Below are 16,703 nucleotides of genomic sequence, written 5' to 3' on the forward strand. Positions count from 1 at the left end.
CAGGCCTCTGTGCCACCAGCGCAGGCCTGGCCTGGGGTCTTGGCAGTCCCGGCCGTCGACGCCCACCCCTCTGGCATCCAAGGAAGACCGGGGCCCCTTCCATGCGAACAGCCCCTGGGGCCTGCACTGCCTGGGGCACCGGCCTCCGCCCAGCCCAGAGCCCTGGTCCAGCTGAGGCCCCTCCCTGCTCCCGTCCTGCCCTGTCCCTCAGCAGACAGGCCTGTGAGGTCCGTCGGGGAAGGGGCCAGAGTGGCCGGCACGCGGAGGACCCTGGCGCTTCGTTCTGGGACCAGATCAGGAGCAGCGGCTCCTCACCAGGCGTCCCCGCAGCCTCCCGGCCCGGGAGCTGGGCACACACTGGCCGCCACCGCGAGGCTGGCAGGGCCGTCCTCTGCCTCAGACGTGGGGCTTGGAGCGGGGAGGGCGCCGTGGAGAGGGGCTGGGGTGAGGAGGCTGGGACAGCGCCCTGGGAGCCCCTGCAGAAGTGGGTGCAGAGCAGAGCCCCACTGCTGGGCTGGGGAGACAGACAGCTGCTGTGTCCACATGGAGCAGCCGCCCGCCTCCCGCCCTTGCACACCGTCCCCGTGTCGCGTCCTCATCCCAGGGCCACCTCAGGCCCACAGGCCGGCTCTGCCAGGTCGGGAGCGGCAGAGGGTGCCTGGGCCTCTGCTGCCACCAAGTGGCCATCCAGGGGTGGCTGGGTGATGGGCCGCCAGGAATCAGGGGAGCCCCTCCCAGGCCCTCCAGACTCTCCCCCAGGTCCCCCAGACCCTCCCCAGGTCCCGCAGACCCTCCAGGCTCTCCACCTCCAGGCCCCCCAGACCCTCCCCAGGTCCCCCAGACCCTCCCCAGGTCCCGCAGACCCTCCAGGCTCTCCACCCCCAGGCCCAGGCCCTGGGCTGGCCACCTGGGCTGTCACCTCACCCCGGTGGGAAGGCCAGCGGGGTCTGCAGAGCTGGAAGCTGAGGCTTGGCTGTCCCGGAGGCGGGAAAGGGGTGAGGTGGGGGTGGGGGCTCTGATTGGAGGGAATGCGGTGGGAGACCCAGCGTGGCTGCCTATCCTCCTCCTCCTCCTCCTCCTCCTCCTCCTCCTCCTTGCACCCCTTCTTCCGCGGAATCATGGTTCCTGGGGGATAGGACGCCCCCCCACCCTCCCCCCCGGGCCCGCCCTGCGGTGCAGGAGGGAATCGGCCTCAGTCTCCCTAAAGGTCGGGGTCGGGACACTTTCTGCTCTGTCACCGAGGCCAGGGCACCTCAGGGCCTGCGGGCAGGCGAGGGCGCCGGGGACGCGATCCAGCGCGCAGGCCGGGGCGGTCGGGGCGGGGGTGGGATCCGCTGCGCCCGTCCTGCAGGCGTCCGAGGGGGATCCAAGGCCGGGGTCCAGCCCGGCCGACATGGATGCCCGGCGGGGGCGGGGCCAGTGCCCGGACCAGGGGAGGGGCTAACATCGGGGCGGGGCCAACATCGGGGGCGGGGCCAGTGTCCGGACCAGGGGCGGGGCCAGTGCCGGGCGGGGGCGGGGTCCACCGGCATTTCCGCCGGCATTTCCGCCGGACGCGCGGGCTCCGGGAAGCATGGAGGCGCCGCGGAGGCCTCGGCTTCGGCTGAGCCGCCGGAGGCTGCCCTCCGGGGGCGGGTGAGGCCGGGGTGTGGGGCCTCAGGGGGGCAGGTGGGAAGTGGGGAGCACCGGGTGGGCGGCCCCGTGTCCCTCCCCCACGTGCCTCCTGGTGCGCGCCCCTCCCCCTGGGCTCTCTCCCCGCCCCTCCCCGCTGCCCCGTGCCCCCGCTGACTGCCCCCGGCCGGTGCCCCCTCCGCTGACCCTCGATCCCCCACCCGGTGCCGCCCAGGCCCCCGAGGCCCCGCGCCGGGCCCCTGGAGGACGGCGAGCGCGCGCGGCTGTGGGCCGAGCTGGTGCGCACGGCGAGCGCGGACCTGGGTGTGGACGGCGAGCTGCCGCCGCTGCCCGCCTTCCCCGCCGAGGTGCGTGCGCCGGGGCCGGGGTGACGGGGCGGGGGTGGGGGGGGGCCTCCGGGCGTATCGCCGCTGAGCACCCCGTTTCGCAGGAGCCCAGGCAGGACCCCGAGCGCGCCGCGCCCCCCGAGGCCTTCACCGTGGGACCCGAGACCTTCCCCTGGACGCCCTTCCCGCCGGCCCCGCGGGGAGGAGGGGGCCCCGGCTGCGCCTACCCGCTGCTCCGCTGGGCCGGCGGGCGCCTGGGGTCCCCCGCCCCGTCGCGGCCAGGATGCCCCCCGCCGGAGTCCCGCGAGGTGCCCCGGGTCCAGGAGCGGCCGGCGGGGGACAGGGCACAGACCCTGCAGAGCTGCCCCATGTGCCAGGTTGACTTCGCACCCGGGTGAGTGCCCTGCCCTGGGCCTCCCCCCTCCGCTGCCACCTGCGACCAGCCATGTTTAGGCCAAGAGGTGCCCGAGCTGGGCTCTAGACTTTCCACGTAACTTATTTTGTAAAAGAAATATGTTTTTATTGACTTCAGAAAGGAAGGGGCGGGGGGGGGGGGGGAGAGAAACATCAATGATTAGAGAACCAGGGATCGGCTGCCTCCCGCACTGCATCGAGCCCGCAACCCGGGCAGGTGCCCTTGGAATCGAACCTGGGACCCTTCAGTCCACAGGCGAACGCTCTATGTGCTGAGCCAAACGGGTTTTAAAAATCCAACATATATTGTTACTCCTCGTTCTCAGCAGGGAGTTGGAATCCAACTTTGCTAAGTTAAACTGCCCGGCTGTGGGCTGGGTGTCACAGCGGAGGGCACAGCGGTGGGAGTCATGGGGTCATGATGGGGGAGAGGACCTGGGCAGGCTCTGGGTCGGGTGCAGGGAGTGGACAGCAGGGTTTAGACTGGACCTGCTCCCGATTTCGCGTGGCCTCGTCCCTGCACTTCCAGAAGCAGAAACGGTGAAGGGTGACACAGGGCCCTTCCAGCCAGTGATCAAAACCCACAGAACAAAACCTGCACAGGAAGCTGTCAGACACGATTTCTTTCCTTTTCTACTTTCAAGGGTTTTTTTAAATTGACTTTTAGAGGGAGAGGGAGAGAAACATCTATGTGAAACAGATCAGCTGCCTGCTGCACACCCCCTACTGGGGATCGAGCCTGGAGCCCGGGCATGTGCCCTGACCCGGAACCGAACCAGCAGCCTTTCGGTGCCCTGGACGATGCCCCAGCCAACCGAGCCACTTGGCCAGGGCGGACATGGTTTTTCACTCAGAGATGAAACCCCCGGCAAAAGTCAGAATCGAGGCTCCTCCCGTTGTCTGACATTTTATTGGAACCAAATCTTTAGAGTCTGGTGTTGGGGGGAGCTCAGATGGCACCCCTTCAGCATCCCCTGTCCAGGTCCAGGCAGCGTGGAGTAGAGGAGAGGAGAGGAGAGGGCTGGTGTGGGCGAGGCGCTGTCCTCGGGGGCCGGGGGTGGGGGTGGGGTGCTGTGACCCTGCCCCTCGTGTTACTGCGAAAGGTCATCCACAGCAGTTGCTGCGACTCTGGCTCCCGCGATGGGCCTGTCCTGGCTGGAACACGGCCAGTTGATCGTTGTGGTCCTGGCAGTGCCTTGGCCAGGAGGCCACTGCGGGCAGGGAGAGGGCGCCTGGGCTGCCCGCAGACCTCCTCCCTGGCATGGCCACGGTGTCCTCGGGCCTGCAGGGCTCCTGGCGTCTCCCAGCCCCTCGATGGGCTCTGCCACTGCTGGAGACCGGCCTGACCGGGGAGCTGTCGGGCCTCCTTCCTGCGTTACCTTCGCGGGCAGATGGGCTCTCGGCTCGGCTTCCAGCAGCTGAGCAGGGGCCAGTTCCCCAGGGGCTTAGGGTGCCAGCCTCGGACGCAGGAGCCTGAGAATGCATGTCCCACAGGGTCTGCCGATGTCACCTGTCCAGGGCGCACTCAGCGCCTCTGACCCAAGAACAGCGCGTGGAGAGGCCACTCCTGGTTGGGGCGACCCCTCCTCCCAGACCTCCTCTCGTTTCTGATGGGCCAGGGAGACCCTCGGGGTTTCTCCATCCTCGCGGAGGGCGGGTGTGCGCAGTGGAGGCCCCAGACGGTGGCCTCCGTGTGGCCGCGCCTCCCTCCCGTGAGTGACTGCCCACCTTTCCCTGACAGGCTGGCCCAGCTGGACATCGACAGCCACCTCGCCCAGTGCCTGGCAGACAGCACGGAAGACGTGGCGTGGTGACAGCCCGCACGTCGCTTGCCAGGACCACTGCCCTGCACGCAGCCTGTGAGAAAGCCGAAGCTACACGTTTAAATACGTCACCGTGGCCTGGCAGGTGTGGCTCAGTGGTTGAGCATCGACCTGCGAACCAGGAGGTCAGTCTGATTCCCAGTCGGGGCACAGGCCTGGGTTGCGGGCGCCATCCCCGGTGTGAGGCAGGCAGCTGTTAAGATTCTCATCATTGATGTTTCCACCTCTCCCTTCCTCTCTGAAATCAGTTAAAACATTCTAAAACACACACAAACCTGCTTCCTGGAAACACTTTTAAGGAAAATAACCAGAGTAGCGCTTCATGAAGGTCTGTAACGCTGTGAAGGAACAGCGGCCACGGCTGGTGGGCGAGTGTTGGCCACAGCAAAGCGGGGCCACGGCCCTGCTAGTACGAAACCACAGGACGTGGGGACTCCAAACCTCAGGCCAACGCGTACTCCACCTTCTTTACTTTATAAAACGGCTGCGTGTAGCTCCCACCACCGGCACAGCGCTCCCCACACTGTCCGCATCAGCCAACCCGGCAACCGAAGCGAACCACCCCTGACGGGTGCCTCCCGCGGACACATCCAGGGCCCGGTGCTGCCCTCGCGGCACCCGGCGCAGCGCCCTGCGAGGAGGAAGGCGCTCCCCGGCGTTCCTGTCATGGGTGCCCTCCCCAGGCCACCGGCCCTGGCCAGTCCCGACCGACCGTTCAGCTCCGATCCTGGCTCTGCTGCTGGGCACCCGCCGCTGGGGACGAGGCCTGGCCGGCTCTAAGGCTCTGCCCTGTGCTCCGGGTCTTGGTCGGCGTTTCCTGGCGACACGGGGTCTGGCGGACACAGGTCTCCATGATACATGAAGGCTGCTCTGCAACTGGGGTGGCCGAGACCCTGGGTGGGGACAGGGCGGAGCCTCGGGTTCCTGCCGCGGTTGCCCTGAGCGTGGGCTGCGCGAGTGCAGCTGAGCTGACGGCTCCACGGCGGCAGCCTCTTGGTGTCGCTGCTCCTCCCGTCCTCTCCTGCCCCAACCGCCAGCCCCGCCCCACGAGGCGCAGAGGGGCCTGGATGCTGGGGGACTCGGTGTCCAGCTAACGTGCTAGGGACTTAACCCGTTAGATTCACCTCTTTCTAGAAAACCTTCGGTTTGGCTTGCGCGCGGCGCCTTAACCCGAGGAGGAGGGAGCGGGGACGCTGCCACCGCGCAGGCTGGGAGCCGGCCCTGCTGGTGCGAGGGCGCCTGCGGTTCCGGGTCCTTCGCTCTACCCTCGCCTGTCACACACGCGTCTTAACTGTCCTAATTCTGAGCATCACCGGAACCACCGGCACCGACAAAAACGTGCCCCGAATCTAACACGTGACACAAGACATCAGTAGGCACTGCGCAGTGTTTGCAGAAATATATTTGAGCAGATTTAGTTTTCAGTTTCCTTGTGTTTTTGGTCTGCTGCTGCTCCGGTGAGCAACACGTTCGCATCTCCACCGTCCGGTGTGCCCGGCCCGGCGGGCGCCGGCGGGACCGCGGCGCCGGCGGGGGAGGAGGGACGGCAGCGCCAGACCACACGGCTACTCACATGCTCAGTAGGAAAATACTTGTTAAATATTAACAACAGGAACTTACCGGGGCTTAGAAAACCTTCCACAGAGTCCTCGGCCGAGGGCGCCTGGCCTCCCGTCCCGCCCGCAGTGCGCTCCCGCGGCCGCGCAAAGAAGGCAGCGGGCGTGACACCATCGCACGTTTATTCCTCGGGCTTTACAGGCGCGTCTCCCGGCGGCGCGGCGGCCGTTTCTGTGGAAAGTGTGCACCTTCGAAATCGAGGGCCCGTGTCTCCCTCGGGCGCGGTCCCCGCGGGCCTCCGTGCCGCGGGCACAATGAGCAAGTTCTCCGGCGGGCGCGGGCCGGTCCGCCCGAGGCGCCGGTGCGGGTCTCGGCGTCCTCCCCGGCATGCATGCGCGGCGGCCAAGGCGCGGGTCATCCACAGGCGTGTCCACGGCCGACGCCTCACACGGACTCCTCGGTGGAGAGCAGTAGCGGGTTGATGTACTCGAACCCCTCGAACTCGGACTGGTCGATCCTCTTTATGACGTCCCTGCGGGCACCGGCGGAGGCTCGGCTGCAGGGGTGCCCCCCGCCCCCGCCCCGGCCCCAAGCCCCACAGAGGTCCCCGCGGCCCCGCCCCCACGCCCCGCGCAGGACAGAGGTCCCCGCGGCCCCGCCCCCACGCCCCGCCCGCCGGGCTTACTCGTCGTCGGGGGTCAGCTGCACCGGCTCGCTGGTGAACTGCGTGTCGAAGTTGTCCAGGCCGTAGTCGTCGGTGATCTGCGGCTGGAAGGGCGGCAGCGCCTGCTTCTTCTCCAGCTGGGGACACGCGAGGGGGCACGTCAGGGTCCCCGTCCTCGGCGGCTCCACGGACCGAGACCGGGAGGCACACGGCGTTTCCACGTGCCCGAGACCCGAGGGCCCAGGGCAGCGAGAACGCGGAGCCAGCAGACGCCCACCCGCTGGGGCCTCGAGAGGGAAGCGGGCCAGCCGGTAACGGGTGAGCCCAGTGGCACCCCTGGGCGCATTCTGGGCCCGCAGCCGCAGTTCTCACAGAAACGAGGGGCCGGTACACTGATGCCCGTGAGCTTTTGGGGAGCTTCTGGGGGCGTGACAATGAACACAGGTGCTGCCAGAGGAGCCGCTGAGGACACCCCGTGCTTGTGCGGAACCGCGGGGGCCTGGATCCTGCCTGGAACCTCCCACCGCCCGCGGCCACACGTGGATGGGCCCTTCCCCCACCCACAAACGCTGACCCACGTCCTGTGTGTGGGAAGTGCCCACGGGGGGGGGTGTCATCCCAGAGCGGGGCTCTTTTTTAAAAAAAAAAACTTTTATTGATTTTAGAGAGGAAGGGAGAGAGAGGGTTAGAAAAATCAATGATGAGAGAGAATCCTTGATGGGCTGTGTCCTGCACGCCCCCTACTGGGGATCAAACCCGAAACCTGGGCCTGTGCCCTCCACCGGAATCCAACCTGGGACCCTTCAGTCCCCAGGCCGACGCTCTATCCACTGAGCCACACCGGCTAGGGCTGTGGGGCTCCCGTCAGACCCACTTCAAGCTGAAGTTCCACATTCACTTCATTAATATGATCTGTTTTCCTCCAAAACATCACATTTTAACGGCCCTACTTCCTAACTCCGCAACCGCGTGGGCGTCCCAACACAGCGGGTCCTTTCTCCTTTAAGACCAACCAGGAGCCACGGCTGAACTCGGGCGGCTTGAACCCCTGGGGTGCCTCCCGCGGGTGGGCGCCAGGCGTCCGAAAACAAACCCACGCGGAACCAGAGGACGCACCTTCCCCCGGGACCCCGCACAGAACCACCACGGGGGTGGTCGCCGGCCAGGACACCCCACGGACCCGGGCAGCATGGCCAGGCGGTGCTGGGCCAGACCCCCCAGGGGCCTATGGGTCCCCCTCTCCCTGTTCTGTCACGTGGGCTCCAGGTCACCCCAGCCCCGCCCAGGCAGCGCCCGCAGAGGGCGGGACCCCGTGCGGCGGCGCCTTACCAGGTCCCAGTCGATGCTGCGGAAGAAGGCGTGAGACTTGATGTCGGAAAACCCAGTCTGTGGCCGGCAGCCGAGCCTCTCTTTGGGGTCCTAAGGGTCAGAGTTCAAATGAGGACCGGTCAGCACAGAGCAAAGCGTCCGGCAGCCCCCGCTCCTGGCCAGCGGCGAGGCGCCAGCAAACTCCCCGCACGGGCCCTTCGGTGTCTAATTCCGCCGTTCTGTTTGGTCGAGGGGTAAGAGTCGCCGGGTCCGGTCGAGCTGGACTAGGAGGCGGCTCCCACCCGCCAGGCACCCAGAGCCCCGGGGTGACCGAGCCGGTGGTGGAGCCTCGGCCCGGAGGGCGCGGACCCGGGTGGCGGCGGCGGTGGCGTCCCGGCCGCGAGCGTACCTTGTTCAAGAACCCCTTCAGGACGTGGGAGGCCTTGACGGAGAGGAACCGGGGGATGCGGATGGGCTTCTCCAGGATCACTGCGAAGGGGTCGTGGTGAGAGGCCGCGTCCCGCCAGCGTTCCCCGATGCCCCCCGCCCCCGTCTGCTGGGCCCGCAGCGAGGGAGCCCGGGCAGGGCCCCGGGACCGTCCGACAGCCCAGCAGCGTCTGCCACCCACAGACCCGGCACCTGTGGCCCAAGGTGTTCATCCCGGATGAACCACGGTCCCCAGGCCCTTCCGCACTCGACCACCAGAGGGTGCTGCGGGGACAACCCAGGCTGGGCGCAGGGGCAGGTGCCCTGGGTGGCAGGGAACCCTAGGGTGGCTGGAAGGGGCAGCCCCCGCCCCGCCGGGTCTGAGGACGGGGACCCTCCAGCCCCCTCACCTTGGAACAGGTAGTCCTCCGTGTTCATGTCGGGGTTGTCGGTGATGATGTCGAAGGGGGAGCGCCCCGCCATCATCTCGAACATCAGGACGCCCAGCGCCCACCAGTCCACGCTGAACCCTGGGGGGAGCACAGCCCATCAGCCGGGGGGCCGTCTCGGGTGTAACGTGTCCGACCTCCCCCGCCCGCGTCCGGGGGGCTGTCTCGGGTGTAAGTGTCCCGCCCTCCTCGCCCTCGTCCGGGGGGCCGGTCTTTCCTGCTTGCAGGCTGCTCACCGCAAGGCCGGGGACCCCGACCTGGCTCTGCCCTGGAGTCTGTCACCAGGCCTTGCAATCCGCGCTTGACCTCCAAGCACACACCCCACGCCCCTCCCCCCACAACACACACACATACCACACACCCCACACCTCCCCCCACACACCCCTCCCCCCACAACACACACACACTCATACCACCCCCCCCACTCACCACACCCCCCCCACACCTCCACCCACACATATACACACCACACACACACTCATAGCAGACCCCAACCCCCGCCCCCCAACCCCCCCGCACACACACATCCAGTTCAGCCGATGGGTGGGACAGCAGTGCTCTCTCGTTCCTGCTCGTCCGAACGGCCCCGTCTCTACGACACTTGCCTACAGGTTTTCTACGCTCACTGTTTCGGCTTCGTGGTGGAGCACAGCTGACCTGCGGAACGTCTTGGGGGTAGGGAGCCCACTGCAGGTTTGCGGGGTCTCTCCCTGAGGCCAGCGACCTGCCCCCCCTCTGGCTGTGACATCAGGGTAGCGGCCCCCAGCGCTGCCCGCCCCCTTCCAACGACAGAGAAACAGCTTAGGAATGTGTGACGGCACATCTGGGAGACGCTTCGTTGAAAATGCCGGCCCAGGCCCTGGCTGGTGTGGCTCAGTGGATAGAGCGCCAGCCTGCGGACTGAAAGGTCCCGGGTTTGATTCCCGTCAAGGCCACATGCTGCAGGAGGCAGCCGATCCATGATTCTCTCTCATCGTTGATATTTCTATCTTTCTCTCCCTCTCCCTTCCTCTCTGAAATCAATGAACACATATAAAAAAATTTAGGAAAAAAGAAAAAGAAAAAAAATGCCGGCCCAGGCCCCACCATCTCCCGTCTGCTCCCCCGAGGGGGACCGGTGGAGGCGGGCGCAGATCTTCGGAGAGGGCGGGTTCCTGCATCGCCCTGGCGGTACCCCTGCCTCGGGGCGCCATCTGGCTCTGCCAGCCTCTCCCTCCTCCCAGCCCTCAGGGCTCGTCCTTAGAGGCCTCCTGCCCAGGGCCCTCCTCGGGGTCACTCGGGCAAACACCTGAGGCCACGGAGGGGGCTGCGGGGCTCAAACAGGGCAGAGGCCAGAGGGCGGCCGGGGGCTGGGCACAAGGTAAGGGCGAGCGTTTCAGGTGTAACCTGGTCAGTGAGCCTCTTCTTGGCGCTGGGCCAGGCCCCGCCCTCCCTCTCTGCCCTGTGACCACGTCCCCAAGAGGGGCTTCTGGAGGTCCCCCCGCCCCTCACCCGCTGCAGCCGCGCTCACCGTACTCCTCTCCGCGCAGGATTTCCGGGGCGATGTAATTGGGGGTCCCGCAGAACGTGCTCGTGGTGTCCCCGGGGCCCAGGCCTTCCTGTGGGGACAGAGGTGGTTACCAGGAGGCAGGTCGACCGGCTGCCGATGCGACCCTGTGGGGGGGCCGCGTGCCTTGGAGAGAACCACTCGGGACCAGGCGGGCGTGAGGGCGGCGGGCGTGAGGGGGGGCGGGCGTGAGGGGGGGCGGGTGTGAGGGCGGCGGGCGTGAGGGGGGGCGGTGCTCGCCTTGCACATGCCGTAGTCCGTCAGCTTGATGTGGCCGTCGGCGTCCAGGAGGACGTTGTCCAGCTTCAGGTCCCGGTAGATGATGCCCCGCTCGTGCAGGAAGTTGAGGGCGACGCAGATCTCCGCGGCGTAGAACCTGCGGGGGGCACCCTGGGTCAGCAGGAGCCCGCAGGAGCCGGGGCGAGGCCAGGACACACGGCAGGAACTGGGGGGGCTGCTCTCGCATCGCACGCCCATGTCCCCCGGCTCACAGTGCACAGGGCCCCCAGGACCGGAAAAGACACTCAGCATCCTAGTTGCCAGGGAAACGCACATCAAAACTACAACGACCCCTCCCCCGGCCATGGGGGTGGGCACCCACAAACTAACACCGAAAGCAAAACAAGTGGAAGGCAGCGTGGAGGGGCCTCGGGGAACGGAAAACAGAAGGCCCACGCGATCCAGCACCCCCACGATCCAGCACTCCCACGTCTGGGGCTGCCACCGAGGAACTGGGAGCAGGGCCTCGAAGAGACACCTGCCCCTCGTCCAAGCATCACGCACGCTCGCCACGAGGGGCCAACAGCCGGGTCCCGATGGACAGAGGGACACACAACACGTGGTCATCACACACGGGACATTGCCTTAGACGGGAGCGGAGCTGCCCGGCCAGCAGGCCCAGCGGCTGAGCGTCCACCTGTGAACCAGGGGTCAGGGCACAGGCTCCAACCCCAGTAGGGGGCGTGCAGGAGGCAGCCCGTCCATGATCCTCTCATGACTGATGTTTCTCTCTCTCTCTCTCTCTCTCTCTCTCTCTCCCACTCCCTTCCTCTCTGAAGTCAATAAACATGTATTTTAAAAAATTAAAAAAATAAACATACTTTTTAAAAAGCCAGACTCAGAAGGCAGAGGCCGTGATCCCGCTCCCAGGGGGCCCTGGAGGCTCAGGTCCTGGGACAGAGGAGACGGTGGTGCAGGGGCGGGGGTGTGTTTAATGGAGACAGAGTGTTCGTTGGGAAGATGGAAAGTTCTGGAAAGGATGGCGGTGCCGGCTGCACAGCGCTGCGAAGGTGCTCGGGACACCTGAGCTGTGCGCGCAGGAGCGGTGAGCACGGCACACTTTCTGTCCTTTGCGTTTCACCAAATCGGAAAAGGGAGCGTGGGACGGTGCGATTTGGGTTTATTACCTGCCCTTCCCCGAAGGCTAAGGCCACTCCCGGGCACGGAGCTCTGCCAAGTGAGGACCCGAGGGAACAGGAAACGGAGGGAACGGGGGAGCGCGAGGGTGCGGACCCGGGGCGCGGAGAGGAAGGGGGGTCCCTCCCGCCGGTCAGAAAGCACAGCGACCCCTCCCTGTCTGCGCCCGCAAACCCCATGAACCCCGCAAACCCCGCTCTGCGGCGCCGGGAGCTCGGGCAGCACCCGCCCCACTTGGGGGATGAAAAGGCGAAACCGCAGCTCCTCCCGGAACCCGCTTCCCTGGAGGCTCCACGCGGGAGAGCGGGGCACCCGTCCCCCAAACTCACTCCTCTAGCAGCTCCCTGCTGACCTGCTGGAGGTCCCCGGCTGACCCCTGGCTCCCCACAACACCCCCGCCCTCGCGCCTGGCCCCCCAACGAGGCCACCCGGCCCCTCCCACCTGCCCCCAGCCCCTCCCACCGGACCGCCCCAGCCCCGCCCTGGCCCCTCCCACCTGTCATCAGCCCCACCCCTAGCCCCGCCCACCTGCCCTGGCCCCGCCCCGCCCACCTGCCCTGGCCCCGCCCCGGCCCGCCCACCTGGCGTGCTCCTCCGGAAGCTTCCGCTGCCGCTGCATGTGGAACATGAGGTCCCCGCCGTTGACGTACTCGATGACCAGGAACAGCCTGCGGGGGGGCGGAGGCTGAGACCACAGGGACCAGGACCCTCCGGGGTTCCAGGCCGGCCGTGGCCGGGTCCCCTGAGCGGCTCCTGGGTCAGGGGGGAAGCGCTCGTGGGCTTTGGGCGGGGGTCACCCTGGGCGGGAGGGGACCCCGCAGGAGCCCAGCCGAGCCCGAGCGCACAGCACGAACTGGGCGCTGCTCCCGCACTGCACGTCCCCGTGTCCCGGCTGACAGCGCACCAGACCCCGAGAGACGCGCAACACCCGGTTGCCAGGGAGACGCGGGTCTGGACCACCCGCAGGCGGGCGCTCAGGGTGCTGACCACAGCTCCCGCTCTCCAAGCGGAGCGGGCCGGCCTCGGGGGAGAAGGGAGAGGCCCGGACACGCGGGGACCAGCTCCGCACGCGGAGGAAAGGCCACCAGACGATGGCCAGGTGCGCGGGCCGGGGGAGGGGAGGACGAGGCGGTGAAGGACCCTGGCCGCTGAGTGATGGGCTCGGGGAGGGGACAGTGGGCGGGCGGAGGAGAGAGGGTGGAGGCCAGGAAGGGGGAGGCTGCAGGCGCAGGATCGGGGAGGGAAGGAGCCGGTGGGACTGTGCCCAGGCTGTGCCCAGTGCAAGGACGACGGGGGCAGCAGGCCTGGGGTCGGGGGTCAGTGCTGACCCGGCCGCGGCGACTCTGGGGAGTGGTCGAGGGGCCGCTGGGGTCAGGCCCAAGCTGCTGGGTCCTGGGAGTCACAGAACATCGTGTAGTCAGAGGCGCACGTGTCTCCGGACGATTCACCAGCCGGTTCTTTCCGGATAAGCTCTTTGTCTAATTGAATCAGGTCCCGTTTTAAAAATTAAATTCCCACCCGGTTTTCCAGAAATACCCTCGGGTTTGTAGGTCGCGGCTCACGGGGCGAGGGAGGGAGAGGCCCCTTCTTTCTGTCCCTGCGTCCGTCCGTCTGTCCGGAGGGCGGGCTCGGAACAAGAGAGGCAACTGCCCAGGAAAGGATGGACCCCCAGGAGGAGGCCAGTGGGAGGGGCCACCTGGAGGGAGGGGGGGTGCCGCCACAGGGACCTCGGTGCCCCCGGGACCTGCAAACAGCACCTCCCGGTAATCATGCCCCCCAATAAACATGCCCGTTCCTCCTCCTCCTGGGCAGACAGGTGGGTGCTCCAGCCCATGAGGGAAAATAAACAGCAAAACAGCAACAAGCAAAACCGCAAGCAGCACGGACGGACGGACAGACGGACGCGGGCAGAAGGGGCAGCGCAGGGAGCGCACAGGGTGGCTCCTCCGGGCACCTCTCTGCGTGTTAAGTTGTGTGAAGTGCTTCTGTGTGTGTTGAAAGCTGTTATCTCATGTGGTTTCTGACATTCCTTACAGCAGGTTCGGGTCAGTGCTGACCAAGGAGCCTGGGCTTTGTCTGGGCCCAGGCCTGGCCTGAGGGAGGCGCTGTCCTGGGAGGGACCCGGCCAGGCAGGGTGTCCGGCTGGATGAGGAGGCGGCATCGTGGCCTCAGCTCCACGCCTCGTCCAAGTCGGGCCGGGGACGTCAGGCACCAAGTCACCACCTCCTTGTGGGGTGTGCACCCCGGCTCCTCCGCCCCCAGTGACAGGCCCCCAAGCGTCCTGTCCCCAAGCCGCCTCCAGTCTGGGCAGAAACAACCACTCAGTCCCCTCGTGTGTGTGTGTGTGTGTGTGTGTGTGTGTGTGTGTGTGTGTGTGTGTTGGGGGGGGGGGGTCCCCCAGCGACAGGAGGACTAAACTCCGGGCACAGGGCATTGGGATGGTGCCCAGGGGCCGCCAGTCTACGCACTCGACACAGAAAAAAGCCCCGAGACATCCCCGGTGCCCGGCCGAGCCGCAGTCACCCCAAAGACGCACGTCTCCCACGATAGCCTCGCGCCCCAGCCGCCAGCCTGAGGGTCCTGCTCTGGTCGCCGGCGCGGGCTGCGTTCCCGCTTGTCAGGGGCCCAGATGACAGCGGGCACAGGGGCCTCTGAGCCGTCACCAGGTGTCAGAGAACAGAGCCGAGATGACGTGCCGCCCGCCTGCCACCTGTCACTCACACCGCTCGGTTCTGGGTTAAACTGTGACGGTAACAGGCGCAGCGTCGGCAGAGCGGTGACTCACGCCCACGGAGGACCCACCGGCTGTCAGTCTAGGGTGACTGCGCCCGGGTCACGGCCTTCCGCCTGCTCGCAGCCACACCCCCGCCAGCGCCCCCTGTCATCACGCTGCTGAGGGTCGACCGGCCGGCCGGCTCTGGCACACCGGCTCCCTGCTGTCCCCCGCCCCCCCCAGGTGCCTGACCTCTCCCGCCCGAGGCCGGGCCCCCCACCCTGACTCCCACCCCCCCCGCCCCCGGCCTCGCCAGCTCCCCGGGCGGGCACTCGGGCACCAGGTCCCTCCCGTCCAGCGGAAGGCGAGTCTCGGCGCCGTTTATAAGGAGACAGGGCAGCGCGAGGCCGAGCGTCCCCAACACGGTGTGACGGGCGCCCTCGTTGTTAAAGAGCTAAACCCATCCCGAGTGCGAGGCGGATGGAGGTGAAACAGCAGCAGCTCAGCAGCAACTGGGTCTCAGTGGTGCCCTGTGCCTGGGGCCGGTGCCCTGGGACCTGTGCCCTGTGCCCTGGGGCCTGGGCTGGTGCCCTGGGGCCGGTGCCCTGTGCCCTGGGGCCTGGGCTGGTTCCCTGGGACCTGTGCCCTGTGCCCTGGGGCCGGTGCCCTGTGCCCTGGGGCCTGGGCTGGTGCCCTGTGCCCTGTGCCTGGGGCCGGTGCCCTGGGACCTGTGCCCTGGGGCCGGTGCCCTGTGCCTGGGGCCGGTGCCCTGGGACCTGTGCCCTGTGCCCTGTGCCCTGGGGCCGGTGCCTTGGGGCCTGGGGCCGGTGCCCTGTGCCCTGTGGCCGGTGCCCTGTGCCCTGTGGCTGGTGCCCTGTGCCCTGTGGCCGGTGCCCTGTGCCTGGGGTCTGGGGCCTGGGCTGGTGCTGAACCGCAGTCTAATGCGCAGGGGGTGGGGTTTACTAAAAACAGTGATTTTGGCCATGATCTTTGGATCATTTTCCTGAAGCAGCTTAACCGGAAGCAGTTTCCCCGTCTGGGCAGCTGCGTCGTTAATTTTAATTTGCTGTGTCTGGAGGGCGTGGCTGACCGTGCAGGTGTGAGATGTGGTTTCCAAGTTTACTTGGCACTCACACCCCTGTGCTGGCTGGAGCCACCTGGGGACGTGTGGTGACACCAGTGCCGGCCGTGAAGACGGGTGACCACCGGACCCCCTCATGCCATGAACTTACCCAGGGCCGGAGGCAGGCCTCCTGCTGTCCCTGTTCCCAGAGGAAGCTGGGCCCAGGGAGGGCATCCCGGGCAAGGTGGCACGGGCGGGGGAGGAAGGGCGGGAAGTGGAGCCGGTGCCCGCCCCAGAGCGGCTGCTTGGACTGATGGTGTCTGCAGGGGACGTGGGTGCTGCCCGCATGCACCCTCGCCAGCTGTTTCTAGGCACCTTCCCGTGTTCAGCCACTCCCCAACCCCAAGTCAGACCCGCGATGGACACCCGGCGCCGATGGACACCCGGTGCCGCCGTCGGACTGGGAGGGACCCGCTCCCCCTCCCAGCAAACCCGCCCTCGTCCCTCCCACCTGGTGAGTCAGCAAAGCCGACAGGCGCTCACTTCATTTCTGTACCAAGAACGTGACTGCGCCCTAGACACCCCGGCCTCCTGACACGGAACTGCCTCTGTGGGCGCAGCTTCTATTAAACCACACAGTCAGCCCAGGATGACGCCCTGCCTGGCCGGGTCCCTCCCAGGACAGACGGCACCAACACAGCTCAGCCCCGGATGAGTCTCATCACAGCCCACGGGCCTGGTACCCGGTACCCGGGACACAGCCCAGAGCCCGGAGCCAGCACCTCCCAGGGTGGCCGCACGTGCACACCAGCTACGTGGGGCGGCCGCGGTGGCTGCTGAGTGCTGTGAGGCCCGGCCTGGGGGAGCAGGGGGGTGGCCCGTCTTCCTAGGCCACAGAAACACCCGAGGGAGGAGTCGCTCCAGCTCTGCCTGCCGCACGGGAGGCACCGGGACGCACCGGGAGGCACCGGGAGGCCGGCCCCGGGCCTGAGCACGGAGGCTTTGTGCTCGGGCGGCGGTGAGCGAGGCTGGGACACTGGCCCCTTTGACCTCCACGCCCACAAGCGAGTGGAACGCACGTCACCAAGCACCACAGCAAGTGCTTTTCTGGACTCCAGTGAGGGGTGGGCTTGGGGCGCGCCCTCCCTGGGCCCATCCCCACCCAGGAGGCTGCGGTCGGTGCTAAATGGAGGCCGGGAGCCAGTGCGCCGAGTGCGACTGCGAGCGAGGAGGCCGCCTGTCACTTCCTGGCAAGCTCCGTGGGGCAGCCGGCCGAGGCGGACAGAGCAGGCCCCGGGGAGCGGCCACAGCGGCGGGTCCCGCCCGGCAGACAGCGCGGAAGCCGTTCAGAAAGTAACCGGGGAGC

At 67.4% G+C, this 16,703-nt stretch overlaps 2 protein-coding genes across 5 annotated transcripts in view; one reads left to right on the plus strand and one right to left on the minus strand.

Moving 5' to 3' along the window:
- Nucleotides 1-1,543: 1,543 nt before the first annotated feature.
- On the plus strand, nt 1,544-5,619 carry FAAP20 (FA core complex associated protein 20). Of its 2 annotated transcripts, XR_004967305.1 has the most exons (5): nt 1,544-1,635; nt 1,847-1,979; nt 2,063-2,352; nt 4,114-4,320; nt 4,444-5,619. XR_004967305.1 is itself a non-coding variant. In XM_036307596.1 (4 exons), exons 1-4 carry the CDS (start codon nt 1,574-1,576, stop codon nt 4,184-4,186), a joined length of 558 nt encoding a protein of 185 aa, XP_036163489.1. In that variant the 5' UTR covers nt 1,544-1,573; the 3' UTR covers nt 4,187-5,619. The 2 variants fall into 2 exon arrangements, 1 of the variants encoding a protein (XP_036163489.1); XM_036307596.1 differs by having other exon boundaries at nt 4,114-5,619.
- A 425-nt stretch (nt 5,620-6,044) lies between these two features.
- PRKCZ (protein kinase C zeta) overlaps nt 6,045-16,703 on the minus strand; it is a 57,972-nt gene continuing 47,313 nt past the window's right edge. For 2 of the 3 annotated variants that reach the window (XM_036307594.1, XM_036307595.1), the window contains 8 exons: nt 12,143-12,229; nt 10,386-10,521; nt 10,110-10,197; nt 8,561-8,680; nt 8,134-8,213; nt 7,746-7,835; nt 6,438-6,553; nt 6,197-6,284 (listed from right to left, as the gene is read on the minus strand). In XM_036307594.1, coding sequence (XP_036163487.1) covers nt 6,197-6,284; nt 6,438-6,553; nt 7,746-7,835; nt 8,134-8,213; nt 8,561-8,680; nt 10,110-10,197; nt 10,386-10,521; nt 12,143-12,229 — 805 coding nt within the window. Of the gene's footprint in view, nt 6,285-6,437; nt 6,554-7,745; nt 7,836-8,133; nt 8,214-8,560; nt 8,681-10,109; nt 10,198-10,385; nt 10,522-12,142; nt 12,230-16,703 lie in introns of all 3 variants that reach the window. The other variant, XM_036307593.1, reaches the window with a different exon arrangement.

This window comes from Myotis myotis, unplaced genomic scaffold (genome assembly GCF_014108235.1).
Source record: "Myotis myotis isolate mMyoMyo1 unplaced genomic scaffold, mMyoMyo1.p scaffold_m19_p_48, whole genome shotgun sequence".
Taxonomy (NCBI): domain Eukaryota; kingdom Metazoa; phylum Chordata; class Mammalia; order Chiroptera; family Vespertilionidae; genus Myotis; species Myotis myotis.

What these genes read in the sequence shown, in the direction of transcription:
- FAAP20 (XM_036307596.1), top strand. Translation starts at nt 1,574, where the DNA reads ATGGAGGCGCCGCGGAGGCCTCGGCTTCGGCTGAGCCGCCGGAGGCTG. An exon ending in AGGCTGCCCTCCGGGGGCGG is followed by an intron (nt 1,636 to 1,846) that starts GTGAGGCCGGGG and finishes GGTGCCGCCCAG; the next exon opens with GCCCCCGAGGCCCCGCGCCG. An exon ending in CAGGTTGACTTCGCACCCGG is followed by an intron (nt 2,353 to 4,113) that starts GTGAGTGCCCTG and finishes TTTCCCTGACAG; the next exon opens with GCTGGCCCAGCTGGACATCG.